This window comes from Cygnus olor, chromosome 3, assembly GCF_009769625.2.
Source record: "Cygnus olor isolate bCygOlo1 chromosome 3, bCygOlo1.pri.v2, whole genome shotgun sequence".
Classification (NCBI taxonomy): Eukaryota; Metazoa; Chordata; class Aves; order Anseriformes; family Anatidae; genus Cygnus; species Cygnus olor.
The window spans coordinates 20,275,738-20,296,684 of NC_049171.1; the positions used below are offsets into that span (position 1 = coordinate 20,275,738).

At 33.9% G+C, this 20,947-nt stretch overlaps 1 protein-coding gene across 1 annotated transcript in view; it reads right to left on the minus strand.

Annotated features, from left to right (window-relative positions):
• SNTG2 (syntrophin gamma 2) overlaps positions 1–20,947 on the minus strand; it is a 165,278-nt gene that overhangs the window by 81,706 nt on the left and 62,625 nt on the right. Inside the window, exons 8-9 of the mRNA XM_040550870.1 lie at positions 19,163–19,254; positions 4,857–4,984 (exon numbers count right to left, since the gene is read on the minus strand). Coding sequence (XP_040406804.1) covers positions 4,857–4,984; positions 19,163–19,254 — 220 coding nt within the window. The remainder of the gene's footprint in view (positions 1–4,856; positions 4,985–19,162; positions 19,255–20,947) is intronic.

Sequence of the window (20,947 nt, forward strand, 5' to 3'; positions counted from 1 at the left end):
TAGTAACAATCCTTAATGTCATCCCCCTACACTTGGCACTATTACACTGTATTCCATTTCCAATTGTTCTATCCTTTCATAACATATGGTGCTCTTCTTTTGTATAGTGGATGCTGATTCTGTCACTAATGATTTTAATTAATATACTTTTATTTTCTGTATCATCAGTCAGATAGTCCTTAAGAGATAATAACATCCCTCAAAACCTTCACTTTCTTTTTCTACTTACTTTTTATCAGATGTTACTCACTCTCTCTCCTTCTTGCTGCATTTCAGTTTGGTTATGATATTTTTTATGTACATACTCATTCAGTCCTCCTTCCCTCACGTTCATTCTAATCGTTACCGAAAGCTGTAATCAAACGCTTATTCAGTTTTTGTAACTCAGAGCAATTATGTTTAATTCCTATATATTTTTTCAAAATGGTTTGCTTCATTACTTGCTTATTTATGTAACTAACTAAAGGCATTTTGTTAATACACTGAGATGTTAAAATGGGAAATAGAATCCTTCAGAAAGATTATCTCTGTTAAGAATATAGCGAGCCAATGATTTAAAAAAATAACAAAAACACTCACCCGCCCCCAATACACTGTAATAATTGCAATTGCCAGAATGCCAGCAAATATAAATTAATACCAAAATTTAATTGTTTATGTAATTGGGATCACAGCTACAAGGGCTTATAGGTACTGGACCAGAGTTACTTCCAGCTCACCCATTTCTTCTGTTCAATTTCCATCTTCCAAATAAGCAATTTTTTTTCAGTCTCTAAACTTACAATGTTCAAGCGGTTATAGCTATACTACCTTCACTTAAAGCATCAGTCAATACAGCAAACAAAAATGATTATCTAGGGTTGTCAATGCCTGTTGTAAGGACTAGAAATACTTACCTACGCATAGTCCCAAATATGGGTTTATATATTCTGTTAGAAAATATGAAAGATTATAAATGAATATAACTATGTCCTTCATCTTCTATATGACTACCGGTCTTTACCTTTCTATCTTAAAAACAAAACGTCTGCAAACGACACCATGAACAACAAATTTTTGGGGGTAAGCAAGGCTTACTTATTCCACTGTTAAACTTACATCACATTTAGTGACCAACTCCGTCTTTAACAATCAAAAATTACTAGCAATTGCGTGTACTCACAGGAGTAGAATTCTCACTGTCCATATTACCTTAATACTTACAGAGAAAAATAGCACAAATGGATTGGTGAGAATTGTAGAATTATAAAAGTAGTGGTGCTATATAATAAAGGCAAGGCCGTTTAAAAGCCATTGAACTAGTAAGTAATCAAAAAGAGCAGACTAACCTATATATTACAAAGAAATATTCAAATAGATTCCAATTGCACCATCAATATGAACTGCACTAATAAAAAGTGACTTGTGTAGTTAAGATAATGTTTATCTTGATGTTCATACTTTCTGAAGATATAACTGGAAAGATCCTGCATTGAGAAGATGAGAAACATCAACTACAATTTTCATCTTTCCTTTAAAATATTCTAGGGTTAGGGCGTTTTTTTATTTTGTTTCATTATGTGGAAAAGAGACTTCAGACTCTGCAGTATTTTTTTTCATTCCTCTTTATGTATAAGGAAGGAAAACCATCTATCCCATTCTTTCTTTTTTTCTGTTAATGCCTACAGTGCTGACAAAATCTAAAATATATGAAAGATATACTTGTGTCATTAAGTCAGCAATCTTCAGACTTTGTGGGAAAAGTCAAATGAAAAATCCAGTGTAATGAAAGTCAAAAGATGACTCCTTTTTCTTACACAATGAAAAAAGAATAATAGTCAAACAGATAGAGGTGCTCCTGACCATCTCATGACACAAAAGCTAAAAGTATGTATTTTCTTGCCAAAGTTACTGGAAAACTCCAATGAAATACTGTAACATACTTTAACCACAAAGGAAATAATATGGCCCAATCTGATTAGATTAGGCTAGATCTGATCTAAACCACACTAAAATTATGCCATAGTCTAACAGAGAGCTCTAACTATACAACCTGTTTCTAACTGAAAAATGGTCAAAAATATTGAGAAAGATGCTGACAGTTTATACATTGTTATACTCTGCCTTTTTTAAAGGAAAGGAAACAAAAGTTGTCTTTCAGTAATAAATCTGTTTGACTGTTTGACCTTGTTCCTAAGGATGTCTGAAAATTAGAGATTATTAAAACACTAGGAAAAGAAAACTGAAAATATGACAATATCTTAAATATAAAATCAAAAGTGATAATGAGGTCAGAGGGGCTTTCTAGGCTGTCTGACAGCAGCATACTACATCAGAACAGCAACAGTAGTTGGACTTACAGATACTATACTTAGCATAGACAATGCTATATATTAAAACCATCAGTTTGTGATTGATTTTAGTAAAAGAGTATGCTATGACTTCTGTGACCATCTGCAAGAATTTCAGAGGTGAAAAAGCAGTTTTTCTGTCAGTGTTACCTATGAGTGAATAGATAGCCAAATAATCATACAGGCTTTGATATCCTTTCCCAAGCTGTAATATTTTACAAAGTTACAAGAGAATGTCAAAAGCTAAAAAGACATAGATCACTTTGGTAGAAGAATGATCCAGACCTCTCTTTCAGAATTTAATTCAGGTAAAGAGTAGGGGAAATGTCCTTTTTTATATTGTCCACCTAGCAGAAGAGAAGGCACATAGCTGTGTATATGACACCATAGAAAATAGTTTCAATTGCTCAATGATACAGACTTAAAAAGGAGACAGGGCTGTACCAGTGCCAGAGTGCCTTCTCAAGACCAACTGAGATAACTTAGAGGATAATATAAAAAGAAGCATTACATCAGAAAAGAAAACAAACAGAAAACAAAACAAAACAAAACAAACTAATGACAGAGAACATAAGGGACACAAGAAGTGACAAGGATTACATATGGATTCACAGAATACTTTAATATTGAAAAAGCAAACATTCTCTTTACCACTCTATGCAGATACACCCTCCCAGACCTCCTTCCCCATAGTTTTTGATGCTGACCATGATGTTATATGGTATGATTATGGAATAATCATTTGGTCAATGTGGGTCAGCTGTCCACGTTGTGTCCCCTACCAACTTCTGGCCCACCCTCAGCCTACTTGTTGAGGGTGGGAAAAAGAGAAAGCCTTGATGCTCAGCAACAACAAAAATACTGGCGTGTTATTATTTTAGTCAAAAATCCAAAACACGGAACCATATGGCCTGCTATGTAGAATATTAATTCCATCCCAGCCAGACCCAGTACAGTACCAGAAGATGTGTTATTTCAAGGCATTTTCAAAATGTACAGGCTGCTGTTTTCAGAAGTGGAATCTCTTGGGATTGCTTCATCTAATGCATAGAGTGCATAAAACAGGAGTTAAACAGCTCCAAACTATCAGGGTGATAACTGAATTCTAAGGTTTAAATGTTCTGTCTTCTTCCACTTATCCTTTAAATTCACGAACATTGATGATAAGTTGATGATGAGCTGATGCTTAAATGTGCATGCATGGGTAAGTTCAATTAATCCACAGGAGAACTTCTAAGACCTGAATGGATGGAGGCCTGTGATAGACTGGGAAGTGTTGGACCAAATGAACAGGTCAGCTGAAGGAGGAAGGAAGAAAGTGGTGGAGGAAGTGATGAGAGACTTTTTAAAATGGAATTAAGAGTTCAGAAGAGGGTGTGGAACAACTTAAAACTTTTCTGTGCAATTTATTATTATTGAGCTGTGACACTTTATCACAAAGTCTGGGAGAAGAGACGCCAACAGATTTAGGTGACCAATTGCTCTAAGCTAAAAGCAGGATAACTGTCCTACAAAAAAAAAAAATTAAAATAAATGATAATTCATATCATTTTCTGGAAACAGGTAACAAATCTGGTATAGATAAAGAAAAACAAACACATCAATTTCTGATAGTTCCTGGTAGCAGGTGACCTTAATAGTTGATGCTTCAAGAAGGATTCAAATTCTCTCATTTTCAAATATCAGAAATATATAAATATAGGGCAACCCATAAAGAAAATGGAAAATAACAACATTGAATGAACTGCTGTTCTCATAAATATGGAGAACAGTGGACTACTTGAACCACAATTAGTGAGAGATTTGTGGCAGTCCTACCACACATAATGGATTGCAGAAAAAAAATACGATGCATGCTGCAAAATGTTAGAACTTTCCCAAGCATATTATTTACTGGGGTTTCAACAGTCTTCACTTTTGCTTTCAGTTATGTCCTGAAGCCCACAACAATCACCTTTGCTATCCTACTCCACTGTTGCTATATGAACTATTGCCTAAGTATCTGAGATGTGGCAAGATTCTATGATGAAAAATAAACCACTTTGTACCCTCTACTTTGAGAAAATCTCTTGTCAGTATGAGTTCCTATACGACAATGATAGGCACATAACATTTTGCAGAATGTTATCGTTTTTAAAGAAAAAGGAATGTTTACTGACAATATCTGAACTTATTTTATTACAGAGATATGGAGTGAAATGTAATACCTTAAAAATTAATTCAAGTAATGCCAAGCTTAACCTCTGTGCTAGCTGCTGATGCTAACTGAATTCCCAAAATACATCAGATTACAGAAACATATTTATAGGAGCTATATTTACAGTCCTTTTTTTTTTTTTTTTTTTTTTTTTACTTTGTCTCATAGTCATCATGCATGGCATTAATCTCAAGAGAAGATGGACTACATAGATTTTAATAACAAGACTTTCATATCTCTACTCAAAGAATCCTTACATAGCCAACACTCCACAATAAAATATTAGGTACAGCTAACTAACGCAGTGCTTCCCCTTTTAGATTACAAACCTTAATTTATCTGTTCCAGCTTTGTACCTCGAGATTCGAGCCATTGACAGAGGAACTGATAAGGTGTCTAGCCAGCGCTTCTCATATTTTGGTTCATTAGCTATGGGTGAAGAAGGTGATGATGGAGCCTGTGCAGAATAAATGAGAATCAGTAAGTACAGTCTACAAAACAACATAGTGCAAAAAACATGAATATTAATCTCTGGCTCAGCTTGTCTCAGAAAGGAATAATATATAGTGATAAAACTATTTAAGGAACTATAGTTTCTTAAACTTTGTAGATTTAGAAACTTAGGAATTTAGTAGAGAAATGAAAATAAGCATTCACGAAGAAAGGAATGCTGTCCATCTTGATAACATATGTGACATAATTTGATACTATTTTGACTTAATTTTAGTATTGCCTTAATAATAAATAATATATGTTGCCTTAACACTAACTAGAGATATATATAGTGTATGTTTATAACTGAAAATAAGAAGGAAATTTGTTTCGTTTTAATCATAAATGTCCTGAATTTTATCTAAATGCAACATAATTATCTAAATTTATCTAAATGCAACATAAATTACATTTTTGATTTAAACTAATTTAGTCCATGAAACTCTTTGACATGTCTCACTTATCAAAGAAAAAGACACAGTATCCTAATGTAAGTACCACAGGAGTCATTGAGAAGACTGGTTTCTTATTTATGCAACAGACTTTTATCCATAGTATTATGTAATAGTAGATTTAAAACTCTGTTTTCTTTGTTATCCGTATTCATATATGAAATGATGAATTTTGGAAATTTCACCTTAGAAGTTTTCCTTCAAGTGCCTCTACTGGAAAGACAAGATTGCTGATACTCTCCAAGCAGTAGAGGACGTCCAGATCTCACAACAGTGAAAATACATACTTTTATGATCTACTCATTACAGCATACAGAAGAAAATGATGTTAAAACAAATGTGTGCAAATGCCAGTGCAAATTAAGTTAGTGGAATTAGCCTGCATATATAGCTATTAGTCAAACCTGAAGTAGAGGTTATATAGATTGTTCAGTCTAGTCATATGTGTAGCATCTTATGTATTGCAACTGAATATTTAATTAATGCATGAAAGCAACACAGTATGAAACGTGATTAAAATAAAATACTTATGAAATTATAAAAGTTGTCAAGGAACTACTGACACTAAAACTTTGAGGGAACTTCAAAGAAATACACATCTTAGTCAATATACAGTTGCAGAATATGCAGTTTATTCCTTGTGAAATAATATCCAGAGGTTTACACTATTGTATCACTGACTGAAAGTACAAAACTATGTCTAAACTGTGAAGAAAAATAAAGAAAAAAAGACAAAGGTGGTAACTGGTTTTCTTTGCAAATGATTTGAAAATAGTGTTTACAGGTAAAAATCAATTAAATTATGAACTGATTAGAAAATGATGGAAACCAATGCTCAGCATACCAATTCAGATTTATAACCATGATTATGAGCAAATAAAAGGCTTATTAAATGAACAACAGAATGAGATAGGATTTTCTTACAGAACACATAAAGACAATACACTTGAAAGTTTACATTGGTATTTATATCTCTACAGTACCATGACATCTGCATATTTCACTTTTCTATAAAGAGAGCCATTACTATGTACAGAGAAGCAGTTAAGAAGGAATCAAAGAGATATAGGTATTTAGGTCAAAGTTAGGCATCTATGCTATCTGTATCTGAACCAAAATTACCTGTCCCAGAGAACTTACCAGTAGAGAAGTGAGTTGAAAGATGGTTATTTTTATAAAAGCCATAAACACGCACCGAGTAGAACAAAAGCAAATAAACCAAATGACGGACCAGCATCAGCTCTCTTATGCCCAGGTGTTAAAAAAAAAACTTAAAACTTACTCAAAATAGAGAGCATTCTGGGAATTGCTCCATTTCTATTTTTTCTTCCTGCTCATAAATCTTTTAGGTTTTTGTTTGTTTCTTTATTTTTCCTAAAGCTCTTTCTTATAGTCAGTGGCAACTGATCTCTCTATTTCTTTAAATAAATCAAAATACTGACTTTCAGATTCTAACAGGATGACTGAGAGTTAGTGATTGAGGAACACTTCTCTAGTAAATAAATAAAAAAAAAAGTAGTGAAATTGGCAGAGTTGGTTAACAGTAAAGTACTTACTGTTGTAAGTACTACTAGATTAACTACTTAAGTTGGTTAACAGTAAAGTCTTACACTGCAAACTCTTTAAGGAAAAGAATCACAGAGTTTCATTTAGAGTATTTGCAACCCCTAAAACAATCCAGCTTTCATTTGACTGAGATCTCCTGATGTTGCAGTATGAATATTTCATAATCAAGTCCATTGACTAATTCTATTTCATAGAATTAGCCACAAAAAGATAAGGTGTCTTGAAAGCTTAGTTTAAACTTGGTAATGTCATAGTGAAGAAACTGATGCATATTTTAGCATTCTGTACAAATGAAAATTATTGACAGAATGACAGGCAACCTGAAGTTGAAAATGATCAACAGAGTCTAACATACCTGTCCAGAAGCTGAAATGTCTAATAACAAAGTAGAAGGTAGCTTATTACACCCAAACATAAATGCTTGAATATGACCACTGAATTTAAATCCAGGAATCAGAAAATAGGAACCATCTTCACCTATTGTTCCTGTCCTCTCCACTCTCAACATAGAGGTAACATCTAGATAATTTAAACATAAAAACCCTTTTCTTGCAAACTGTTAGCTGTATTTCTTTTAGTAGGCTGTATTCTGTCTATTATGTAATATTCAATTTAAGAGCATTTTACAGAAAAAAAAAATGGAAGGGTCACTAGCAATTTGATATTTCATTGTGGTCCCTTACACTTCAGTCAAATGCTTTAGTAGGATAACAGTGTAAAGAAGAAATATCTCCTTGTAAGTAAGGATAAGAATTTTAGAAAATCTACATCACAATTCTCCACTGGATTCATTAATTAAAGAGGGGAAAACCCTTGGTCAAAATTTATTAACGTCAAAGTTATGATTCTAAATGCTAAACTGTTATAACTCGTGTAAACTCCTAAGGAAATCTGGCTTCTGCAGACCATTTCAAAGTTTTGATATTTGATAAACATACCAGAAAGCGTTTTCCAGAGGGTTTCACCCCCTTAGTTCTGGGTTACTTACACAAGTAGAATCCATACTGCATGATCCAGCCAGTAATGACCAAGAACAGGAAAATGATACTAAGTGGTCAAGCTGGTCCAAGTCTCAAATGTCTGTTTCTTACTAAGCCATATTGTACTAACCTGTTTATGGTAGAACGGAAATTAGAACCCTCCTTATCTTGTTACAGACAAAAGAGAGCATACACATGGCCACAAGGCCACTGCACAAAAATTAAATACTATCATAGGCCCAGCAGTCCATTTTGTTCAGTTTGCCCTATAATCTACTAATACGTCAATCAGAGACAGATCCTTCACGACATCCCTTCAAAACATGTGGATAAATGTAACAACATGGGGAAGAAGAAAGCCAATATCACTTTTGCAAACAGAGGTCATGCTTCAGAAGTCTTTTAGAATTGTCCAAAGCAGTTATTAATGAGAGGACCAATCACTAAGATGTACTTGGGTTTCCAAAAACCATTTGTCCCTCACAAAAGATTATTAACTGATTTGCTATGAAGTAAGGCAAAGCCCCAACACAAATTCGTAATTAGGTAAATAAAGCAAGCAAAACACTTCACTTAGTAACCAGTTTTTACTTCAGAGGGTACTATCTGTGGACTCCCAGATATACAAGCTATTCAGCATACTGATTGATGATGTGGACAAGATAGTAAGCAACAGACTGATGAAGTTAACTATATGCAGCAAGTAATGAAAAATAATAAAAAGAAGAACAAACTGCAAACTGCAGCAGAAGCACCTCATGATACTGAATGACTGAGAGGTAAAAGGACTGCTAAAATATTACAGATAAATGAATACTAATGCATATGAGTGAAGTCTATATTAACTTTTCCTGGACTGTAATGAGTTATGAACAGATGATAAATACTCAAAATAAGATCTTGCTGTTGCAGGAAAAGCAGAGGTTGAAAGATATGGAATGGCTTTCATGCAAATAATGATTAAGTAAACAAAGACTAATTAGACTGGAAAAGAAGCAGCTGACATGACTGTATGACAAGTGTATATAAGAACCCAGAGAAAGGGACTAGGATATAATGGCTCACTTTCCCTTAAAATAGAGATCCTAAAATACAGAAGGATAAAAACAATGAAAGAATGCATTTCTGTATATAAGAAACTCTAGTTCAGGAAGAATCTATCCAAAACATCATGGAGGTGCACAGAACATACCCTATAAATAATTCTACATATCTCCCCTGTTCTTGGATTCTTAAGGGCATCTGTTGGGGACGAGCTTTTTAGCTAGGCGGTTCTTTGGTCTGACCCAGTGTACTGAGCTTGCTTTAACTTCAAGCCTTCTGTCTACTAAACAGCTGCTGCTCATGCTCTGCACACCATTCCTCCAAAGGACTGAAAAAAAAATGGCTGTTTAGAGATAATCTCTTCAATTGTGGCTTTTATCCTCTGGTTCATTTCACACCTTTGGCTTTCTGCTGAGATCACCAACAATGTTGCCAATTAATGCCAATTTGCTTGTAACACCTGTCCATCAAGAAATGGATTGAGTACAAAAATCTCATTTTTGACAGAACACTGAACGAGGATCAGTTTGTAATGACGCATAATCACTATCCACCTGGGACAGCTGCGTACTGTTGACCTGGAGGAGGGAATGATCCTATATCCCATTAGCAATCACTGACCTATGAAGGACAACATGGGCAAGTGCTTTGTTGCTTTTAAAAACATATTCTGTAACTACTCGTTATGGGACAACCATGAAGTCATACGATAAGTAGAATGAAAAGGCTAAGATATACGATAAGTAGAATGAAAGAATGAAAAAGAATGTTAAGTGGGAGACCTAATCAGACATGTCTCTATAATTAAGCTTCCACTAAGAATATAGGAAAGACATAAATAGATCATAGTTCACTGTGATTGTCAACTTTTTATCCTTTTGTGACATATTATCTGCTGAGCTTGGGCAACTCAATTATTTTACCTTTTTAATTTTAATTTTAAACTGTCATTGATTCTAAAACCTCTGCAAGAAAAATGTCATGTACTCAAAAGGAAGCATTTCTGAATCCACACTAGTAATTTAATTTGTAGTTTCTGTTAGGCCTGCACCTTGAAAGCAGCCACAGTGATATTTTAGGATGAATGACACGCTGCTGCTTCTTTAAACATGGGCTTTAGGCAGGCTGAAGCTGGGTTAAATCAGTTTTGGACTCAGAAATACTTACAGTCATGTTGCTCAGCAAGCTTAAGCTTGCTTTCTAAATACACTTTTCAACTCATAGTACAAACGCTGTCTGGTTTGCAAAAAGTCAAGTCTTGCAAAGTCTTCATAGTAGATGACGACAAAGGACTACACCTGGAATAGCAATGTTTCTATCAAACACATTCTCGTATCACAATTAATCAGAGGTAACAATAATTGGTATAGTTTTTTTCTTAAAGGACTAAACTAACTGGCATCAATGATTTATTCCCTTGAAAGCTACTTTTCTTTATTACCATCATGCCTTGCTACTGCCACCAGCCTTAAGAAATAAAGAGAAGGCAGGACTCTTTATCAACATCTGAAATTTCAACTGTATATGAACTAGCGCAAAGGATTTCACAAAAGGCTTGTGTTCTATAATTTTTGTATTTTTTTGCTAAATTATGCTTAAGGGTTTCAGAAGACTGGCAAGATGTACACTGGAAAATTAACTTTCAGTTAATTTAATTTAAATTAATTAACAAATTTAAGTAATGATAGTTTTGGCAAAGCCTAAAAGGTAAAAGAATATAAAAGAAAATGAATAAGAAGCAATTGTGATATGCATGAGGAACATTTTTAACTTAAATTCTGTGATTTTGTCTTTCCTCCTGTAACTTTTTCTGACAATTGGAATTCATCCACTTTCTGCTTTAGAAGATTTATTCTTTCAAAATGTATCATTAAACTCTTGATACTGTTCCATAAACTGGTACTTCTACCAAGCGCATGTGTATGTAGCAGGCATGACTTATTTTAGATTACTGCTTGTGATGAACACTGGTTCAATTTCAGATGATATTATTTATCTTTTGAGCTGTTGTTGTTGTTGCTATTTCCTCTTTAGTGAGCATTGTTGAGTTTCTGAAAAGAATATCAGATATTTCTCTGAAGATATGTGTATGAAAACGCTAGCAATGTTAATATAACATTTGATCTTCATATATTGAAATATTTTCCTAGGAAAAACAACTCTGACATTAAAGTGCTAAAACATAGTGTAGCATAGCTTAATTTCTTTAAGCTATAACTGAAAAAAATGGCTAATACATGTTTATGGACTTTGGTATAAAAACAAAACAAAACAACTCAGTGTAGTTAATACTAACTTAATTGCTTTTTTTTTTTTTTTGTACAAACTGGAGAGCATCTTGTCAAAACTCCATTACTGAAGATATTGCAGTACACTCAAAAGAAAGCCCTCAATATGATATGCTTTTCAAAGTAGGCAGATTTGTCTTACAGTTATTTTGGAGGAAGGGATTTAGATTTATAGCTTTTCTTGCAGCAGCACTGGAAACCCCTCAGCTCACAGTGAATTGGAGGAGCTCTCTCTACATGTTTCAGTCAGGTCAGTGACTGAAATCTGTATGCATATTGCATATACATATGCAATATACAAATGAATAAATAAATGTATATGTAGGGTTAGTTTTCAGTGGATCAATTAAGTAATCTGATTAATGTATAGCTGAGCATTTGCCAACTCTTCTTCTAGGGCGAGACAGGAAACAGAGGCTGCCGACTAGCTGGGGAAGAAAACAAGTCTGCTCCATTTAGCAGTAAAAGAGTCTTACGTTAGCTGACATTAATCATGGAACAACACAATTACAAGTGTTCAGTAGAGACATGACTGAAATTCTTGCAGTGCCCAGCTAAAGAAACACTTTATTGAGGTATCTATTGTAAAGAGGAGTCAATTAGAGTGTTCAGCTTGTCTCAGAACTCAGAGGGATGTAATGATATCAAAATACCTGTGCATTTCTTTGATGTAGCATCAATTCAGAAGAGGGTCTGTGTTTGTTTATTTTTAATGGAATGCTTAGATGCAGGTGTGCAATTCTGTGACAGCTTTAAGAAGACAGTAATTATGAGGTAAAGTATGCATCACCAAATCATTTAATAAAGGCTTTTGTACGGGAAACAAGCTCTTCCAGATGAAGTAACAATTTGGACACGTAATTTGATGTCTTTAAAATCCGATGAAAGAAGCAACTTTTAATTACACAGCTCTATTCTACACTATTTTAATTGACACACATTGTTTAATTAAATGGGAAGAAGGTGAAACAGCACGTGAAACAAGGATACTGCCCCTCCATTTCTATTACAGAAAAACTGATTTAATTCCAATGCTGCATCACATGTAGGCTTCTGAAATTTAATGTCTGCTCTTGAAGACATGTAGTGCATTTGAATTAATGGATAGTTTTGCAGACACTGAGCACCTATATGTGATTACGTGTTAGGGATCTATGCTGCCCTATTCACTGCAGTAGCTATGCATTTAAGTCAATGGGATCGCTATTCTGCTGGTGAGGAACAAATTAGAAATCGTTCAATTATATAAATTTTTCTAGAAGTGATTTACTATGGAAAAATTAATGAATATTTCATTACAGCTGTGCTGCTAGGTGGCTAGGTGCTGTACTTTTTTTTTTTTTTTTAAATGAACCAATAAGGTACAAGCCTAAGATATTTTTAAAGAAAATGTATGGACTACTGCACCTTTTTCTTTGTTTTGTTTCCCTTAGGCTAAATGTAATTGGTTCCTGAATAACCTCAACAACCTTGCCTGCAACACCTTTCCCAGACATATTCTTTCTTTGGGGGATGAGGAGGGTTGGAAAAGTGGGTAAAGTAGTTTTTATCTCAGCACAAAAGCAGAAAGTAATTATGACTCTTCTCAAATTATAACAGAAGTCAGGAAACAAAACACCATGTTAAAACTATGTGAGGAAAATACAGAAGAGAATACAGTGTTGAAATTATTATAGTGTCACTTTATAAATGCAACTGCACTGAAACTTCAGTGTTACAGACAGCTTTTGGCAGCCTTTCATATCCCCAGATGGGGTGTGCTGTCCTTGCTGAGAAGAATTAGCCCAAGGTTAGAGAAATATTTTGGCCTTCACACACTGCAAATCCCGTGGGACAAATTTGAGGTTTGTCTCCTGCTCCTATCACTGACTGGGAACTCAGTAAGTGCCAATTTGTTGCAGAAACTTGTGGAATGACAATGGATGCAACTCTGAGGGAGGACCTGTTGCCTTGATTTCACTGTTGTTTATTATTATAAACCTTTTATGTATATCTGAACCACTGGAGTTCATCTATGCTAACATTGCATCTAGATCTGGGTCACGACTATTCACCTCTGTTTCCCTGCTGATCATTATCAGGGTCTGGTATTTGAAACACTAATCTAACACTAACTATGGCAACAGTAAAAGGATCTTTCTAAAAATAGTAACACTAGTAATGCTTGCTTTCATTTCTAATGCTTCATCTTCTAACACATGCAGTCTTCAATCCCATGAATGCTCCCACGTATTTTTTCTTTCTAACCAAGGACTTCTGATACTCCCTGCTAACATACCTGAAAGATTGCTGCTCTTTCTGTTGCCAAAAGGTGATAAAGGATCATAATTTTGTTTAGTCATGCAACAGAGTTGCACATGTATAACTTCTCTTTATAATCTAGCTCTGCCCTGAAGCAGTCCACTTTGTGCCTTTGTAGTTATAAGCAGGAGAACAGATAATGAGGGAAAAGAGAGAAGCTTTTGTACAAAAATCAAATGCAAATTTAATTCATCCCCAGTTCTCATTCTGCATTCCTGAACATCATAAGCCAAACATAAGAGCATCGCTCATTAATAATAAACAACATTCCCCCAAACTTCTTTGTCTGTCTGTGCAAATGAAAGGTACTCAATGCACTCAGTGCAATCTACAGAGCAATACAACTCTCTGCAAAGCACATTCCCGGTGACTGGTCAGATGAACTGCTCCCTACAATCCATCAAGTAAACAAGGTTCTCCAAATATTCTAATCACAAGTGTAATTAAAAAAGAAACTCTGTAATCACCCCATTTCTGCCAGCACTGATAAAAAATAAACAACTTAGGCTTTATCTCCTAATCCATTTTCTTTTTGTTACTACTGAAAACTAAAATGAACAAGTTCATAAGAAATACGAGAAATGCATTCACAAGAGAGGGCTGTATATGGGAAAATAGGTAGAATCAAAAAATGAAACCAGATACCTGACAAAAACAGGTTATTATTTTTTTCACTTGACACATTATTTATATTATGATCGTGCTGCACTTTTTTTTTTCTCAAAGATAAACAACAAAGCCAGAACCTTCTATTTGACCTTTCTTGGTCTTTGATTTCTTTTACAGTGGCTAATCCCCACTTAAAAAACTGTAAAACTTCTTCTTGGGCTGTGTGTGAATATCAGTTTAACTTTCAGTGCTTAAGTGAGTACTTTTGAAACTAGTATTAGATGTCACAAAGCTGACATGTTGCTCAGTGTTCATTTATTTAGTACCTAGTAAGACTTCCTTTTAATTCAATGTCTTAAGTCCTTTCAGCACCATTTTTAACTAAGTTTAATAAGCAAAACAAAAACCTTAAACAAACAAACAAAAAACATTAAAACCATATATGACTTAAATTTTACTGGGAAATTAAACAAGTGTTTAATTTCTGTGCAGAAGAAATAACTATCCTGACGAATCACATATTAAATAGAAGAAGAAATAAGCCTGTGGAAAGGATTAACAATGACAGTGGGGATCAATAAAAGATGAGACTTTTAAAAATACCTTTTATTCATTTCATTAATATCATAGCAAAAGTCCTAATCAAATCAGAATTAGAGAAACATAACACTTTTGAACATCTAAATCTCAGATAAACAATTCCCTTACTCAGTATCAAAAGCATTTTATAAGCAGATCTAGAATAGTAGAGTAGGAAGTTATTATCAAATAGCTTTTTTTCTACTGATATGATTTCTGAGAGGTGTAATCAGAAACAGAAAATTTGGATTATTTTTCTCTGTATGTAGAAAGGGAACAGTTTCATATTTTATTAGTGGAGAAAAAGGAGTATGCTTATTTGCAGTGCGTTTTATCTCTTCATATAGGATCGCACCACAGAAGCAGTTCAAGATATTCAGTTCAAGTGTAGCTAGCTATGTTTGTCTGTTTTAAGTATTTTCTTTTCTGTTGAGGAAATGGAAGACGCAGTGATGATTACTTTCATGAGGGTAACCAGCACTGTCTCTCTAAGTAAGCTACTTTTTGTATTTACTAGATTTATTACATCTTATGCAATTACATTACCAAATGATACACTATGAATTACAAGTCAATTTAAAGTTATAATTCTTTCATACACAGTGAGAAAATCATGGATTTTCAGATCAGGAGTTGGCAGAGTCTACTGGTATCACATACTGAATCACTTTAACAGAAAAGATATTGATCTGAAATCTTGAAACTTCTTTAAAGTGAGCTACAGCATGACAAAAATGAAGAATAAAATACAAATTAAGAATGATAAATAGTATGTTTATACTGAATTGGAAGGCACTACAAAAACAGGAAAAAAGTAAAATTATTGAAGCTTTTAGATGTGGCACATCCATTTGATCTCAGCTCAATGGTCTGGTTACTTACTGCATTGAAGTATCCATCAGCATAGCTTTTACCCTCAGTAAGAGGGTCTCCAACCCCTTGCATGCACCCTCTTCCCTTTTCGCCTCTGCTGGTTTGGGATTGAGCTGTATCATTCTCTCACTCTGAAACCAGGACTACCATATATGTTAAAGACATAGGACCTATAGGTCCCACCAGATGTTGGGCATCTGTATTTTTCCTTTTTTTATAAACTGTATGTGGTGCTGAAGTAGGCATCTTTCTTAGATCAAAACTTTTTAACTGAACAGATGAAACAAAGCCACCAAATTAAAAATAAATAAATAAATAAACATGTAAGCAACTTAGAAAATTCTAAATGCTTGTTTCATTTAATTTAACCAACTAAACTCAACATACACTATCAAAATTAAATTAGAATCCTTTAATTACATGATCTACTCTAGTCGTAGTCCATTTATCAGAATATCACTTTTAGACAATTCAGAGAAGTTGGATATTCAAAGAAGTGAAAAACTACTAGTTTCCCTTTCTATGGCAACTTTCATAGTATTTAATAGTGTCTTAGTAATTTGTTTTATTTCAGACCTCTTCTTTATTTATTTGTCCAGAGGGCTGACTTGGAAATCCAGCTAGGATAACATCCCTACAGTATTTTCTTCATTGTTTTGTAGTTAGAATCCTTCATGTACATGCACTATAATCACTGGCCTAGAGAGTAGCTCTTCTAAACCTTCTACGTTCCCTGAAATTTCAGAGTATGATTAATAAACCATGTATCAGATACAGATGAATGTATCTGATACTACCAGTCTCTACAGCATTTGTCACACTGCTCAAGCACAAACTAATTAGGTGTGAAGAGAACACTTCACCTCATTTCTCTATGTTCAGGGCAACCCGTCTGAAGCACTCTACTGCAAACTACTCAAATACTATAGGAAAGATTTCCATAAATCCTGAAGATGATATCAAATCACATATAACAGACGCTTCACAGAAGACGTGATAAAGATATGTCTAACAGAGGCAAGCTACCATGAGAACTGAAAACGGTGTAATCGTATTAGGCAGAGACAGCTTGATGTTAACATGGCTAAACTACTTCCTATATGATACAAACTAGTAACACCACAATATATTCTGGTGTCATGTGAATGTTACTGACTGAGATAGCATTAGCTCAGGTGTCTCTGTATTACCGGTTTTCAGAACAGACACACTGAATGACAGTTGGTAAAACTGCCATAATAATCATTCTCTACCTCCTGTCCTTTCCTTTAATATGCATGATTTTTGGAGTAGCATTCATAAATACATGTGCATTGTCTAATATAGCAAGGATCTGACTGTGGTTAGGAAGGTACATACAACATGATGTAACAGATTATTCAAAGTGAGTCAGATCTCCCTTACCAAGATGATATTAAAATGTGGTTTAAATATCTATATTTTTACTGGGCAATACTGTCAGAGGGAATGTCAGTCCAGCTCTTCCTTTACTGAAAAAATGAAAAGTACCTAATTAAAATTAAAAGCACCCACTACTTGATACCTGAAAAACATGCAATTCTGAAGTTCTAATCACAGCTCATCCATATCTTAGCTGGACAGACGTTATACCACACATTTTTGGTGGACTACCTCAAAAGCCAGCCGTATCAGCATAGAATACATAGAACCTTGCTTTTGTACATCATAATAAGAATCTGGCAATTTTTAGTTTTGTTTCCTATGAAGTAAGATCATGACATTTTTACTGGGCTACATATAATGTAAATTGTTTTGCTTTACTTCACTTCTAGGTCAAAGTGTCTGGTGCATATATAAAGGCTCTTCGAGACTTTTTGTCCAACTTCAGAAAAAGAAAAGTGATGTATGTAAACAAGTTAGTACCTCAGTATTCCCCCTTCTGTTTTACAGAAGCTTACATGCAGTCTTTTGTGTGCTACCTTGGAAACTAACTCTAAATTACTTTGTGTTACAAGTCCATAAAACTCCAGCCACTTATTTTTGTAATGTGTAGAATTCCAAGTGTGCAATCCCCACTGTATAGTCATAATGATGATTGAAAGTTATTATGGCACACATTTTAGCAGTTAGTAGGCATTAATTTGCTAAAGCATGCTAATGCAATCAGAAGAAATCACCTGACCATAGCCCTCTTCATACAATGCAAACACTTTGAATAAAGGACTTGTTTGGCTGCATAGCAGCTGGTAGACAGGCATTGCAGAATAATGGACCCTGATGGCAGATGTTTTTTTTTGTTTGTTTGTTTCTTTGTTTTTGCTAAGACAATAGTGCAAGGTAACTAAACGTAAAAATTATCTGGATAATTGCAAACAAATAAACATGATATCTTCTGTATCTATACTCAGTTTGGACCCCAAGCACTAAAGTACAGATATTAAAGCAGAAATGAATACTTTTATTTATTATTTATCATATATATATATATATATGACAAATATTTGCATATTTATATTATCATTTATATATTTATCAGATGAAAAATAGCTTTAAGGATTAATTTAGAGAGATAGTGGTCAAAATGTGCAAAACTTGAGAGAAGCAGCAGACACGTCTGAAAAAAAAGGAGCAACAGAGGTCAGCAGAAGCCTGTACTCCATTCACAGGGCATTCATTCTTTAAAATTTAATATCTAACTGAAAAGACTACAGCTGCAATTAGTTGGGAGTTAAGCAAGTTTTCAGCATGAACAGCTGTTCTTTTATAGCTATTATTTACATCTTCAATCTTCATTTTAAGAAGACAGCAACATTGTCACCTACTAAAACATCTTATCTTCTTTGGTTTTGACAACTTCTATCTTTCCCAGAGAAAATAATGTATTTTTTTCCCCACAATGCTGCACTTAATTCAGTCATAGATGTTTGCTGCAGAAAAAAGAAAGGACCATCCTCTGGATTAAAGAAATAGACTTGTTTTCTTAAGCCTGCTTTCTCATTTTATTTCTTTTTCCTCCTTTTTTCCTTTTAATGAAAGTTTGCCTCAATAATTCAACCTTTACATTCTCTTCTGAATTCCATTTGCATTTCAGCTTCTTCACTAAATTTAATAGCACAATGCTATAATTCAACAAAATATGTTAAAAATTGACATGAATTCATGCCCACACAATGATCCAACCTTGCTGTGATCATTCTTAGAAGCTTCTCAGTTGCCTCACAGCAACTGAGAATAGCAACTCAGGATACCATGTTGGCTATTTCACAAGTATATAGAATTTTACAGCATAGGCACTTAAAAAAAATCCAACAAAACAAATCAAAAAAAAATCAAAACCAAATCAAACCAAAAAACACTCAACCAACCAATCAACCAACTAAACACCAAAAAAACCTTAGGCTAGTCCTATGGTGTTACATTAGCATTCTGAAGCTCAAAATGGAGCAAAAACTTACATAATTTATGCTGTTTTTAGTATTAATTTACTTACAGTATTAATTGAGTTTCCATTTAAATGTAAGCCACTATCAAAGAGAGGTGATGAAGCTCCACTGCTGTGATCACTGGATGGTCCAGGGGAACCTGGAAATCAGATCACAAAAGATAATTGCTTATATTAAAAATATATGTATATATCTATTCCAGCTGTAAAATGTGAAGAATTTCTAATACATATCACCAAACCAAAACTGAAGTACTGTTTACATTTTAGGAAGGTAGACAATAAAATGTGTCAATCTTATGCTATACTTTATGTCTAACCAGAAAAAAAGTAGCTGGATGTCATTTTATGGAGACTGTCATTCTATAGAAGCTGTGCTCATGGTACCTTCTTAGATGCTTAACTGTTTGCAGGATTAAGCCTTTTAAACCTTTTTTTTATTTTTTTCACTGAGAATGAGATATTCAAAATCAAGTAACAAATTCAGTTACACAAATCCCATTAATTTAATGAATAAATTTCCTACTCAGTGTTGAAAGTCTCATTTTGGAGTATAATTATGGAGAGTATATCTATACACAAAGCTAATAAGAAACTCTCAAGCAAGTACTAACAGTACACATACTTACATTTTACTAATGTATATATATTTTTCATAAAGTGGCAATTACTTTCAAGAATAATGCACCTTCTCAAACTAAGAAATTAAAAGTAAATAGTCATCTTGCAATGTTGATACTGTGTTAATACTTTAATATAACACAGCTATATTCTTTGAGATATCTGTTCCTTTAAACAGCTATTCATGATCCTACTTTAGCAGTTAATGGGACTCCAGGAAAGCTTAATGCATTTGTATGTAAGAACTTGTTTAATATAACAGAAACAACACAAAGCCACACCATTGTGTAATTTTTGCTTAAATATAGAATTATAACACATAGCACCAATAATACACAATTACTGTCAGAATATACTTGGCCTTACCAATAAAACACATAAAATGAGTTTCACAGCATTATATTCATCATCACTGAAAACTCATTTTTCTGTCTGAAGAAGTCACCTGAAATTGCCTTTAAATCATTTCACATTAATAGGTCTGTCAAATCTAACATCACAAGAGTCGAAATGTCATTCCAAGTCATATATTTTTGTATGTATCTATTCCACATATCTGAAAGATTTAGCAAAATGGAAGTTAATTCAACAAAAGCTCATTTTCTCCATAACAGCTCTCTGTCAGTCCAGTATTGAGATCTCAAAATTATACTCTGCGTTCTGAAGTTTCAGCATGTTTTCACTCATAGTCTTTTCTGTACAGTTTGAGACAATATCAGCAGGAGGCACTGCTATGTTTCGCTGATACAGGTCTAACCCAAGTGCCAACTTAGTAGCTAGGTACATTTTGTAGCTACTGTAAACCTACAGTACACCACAAAAATCGATGTTCAGAGTTGTAGGTGACCACAGGGAATTATTGTAACAGAAAATGATATCTAATTTTTTATAAAAAAAATGTTTAAATAAAAAACTTGGCATTAAATTCCCTGTGGAAGAGCCTGCCTGTTGGAACCTCATTATCTCCCATAACAGACATGTATGACAGGTCCATGAGTCGATCAGATTCTTAATGTGGACCAATCCCACATCTTCTGCAATTTCAGCATATCCAAATAGACAAATTTAATTATTTCCAAAACTCTGAATGAAGGATTTACTATAATACAACATATTACATTAGTGTTTTTAAGTATGTAAAACTGACATCTGCTGCATGGGAAAGCTTAGAATAAAAGGTGAAGTAACATATTTTCCTCCTCCCAACATATC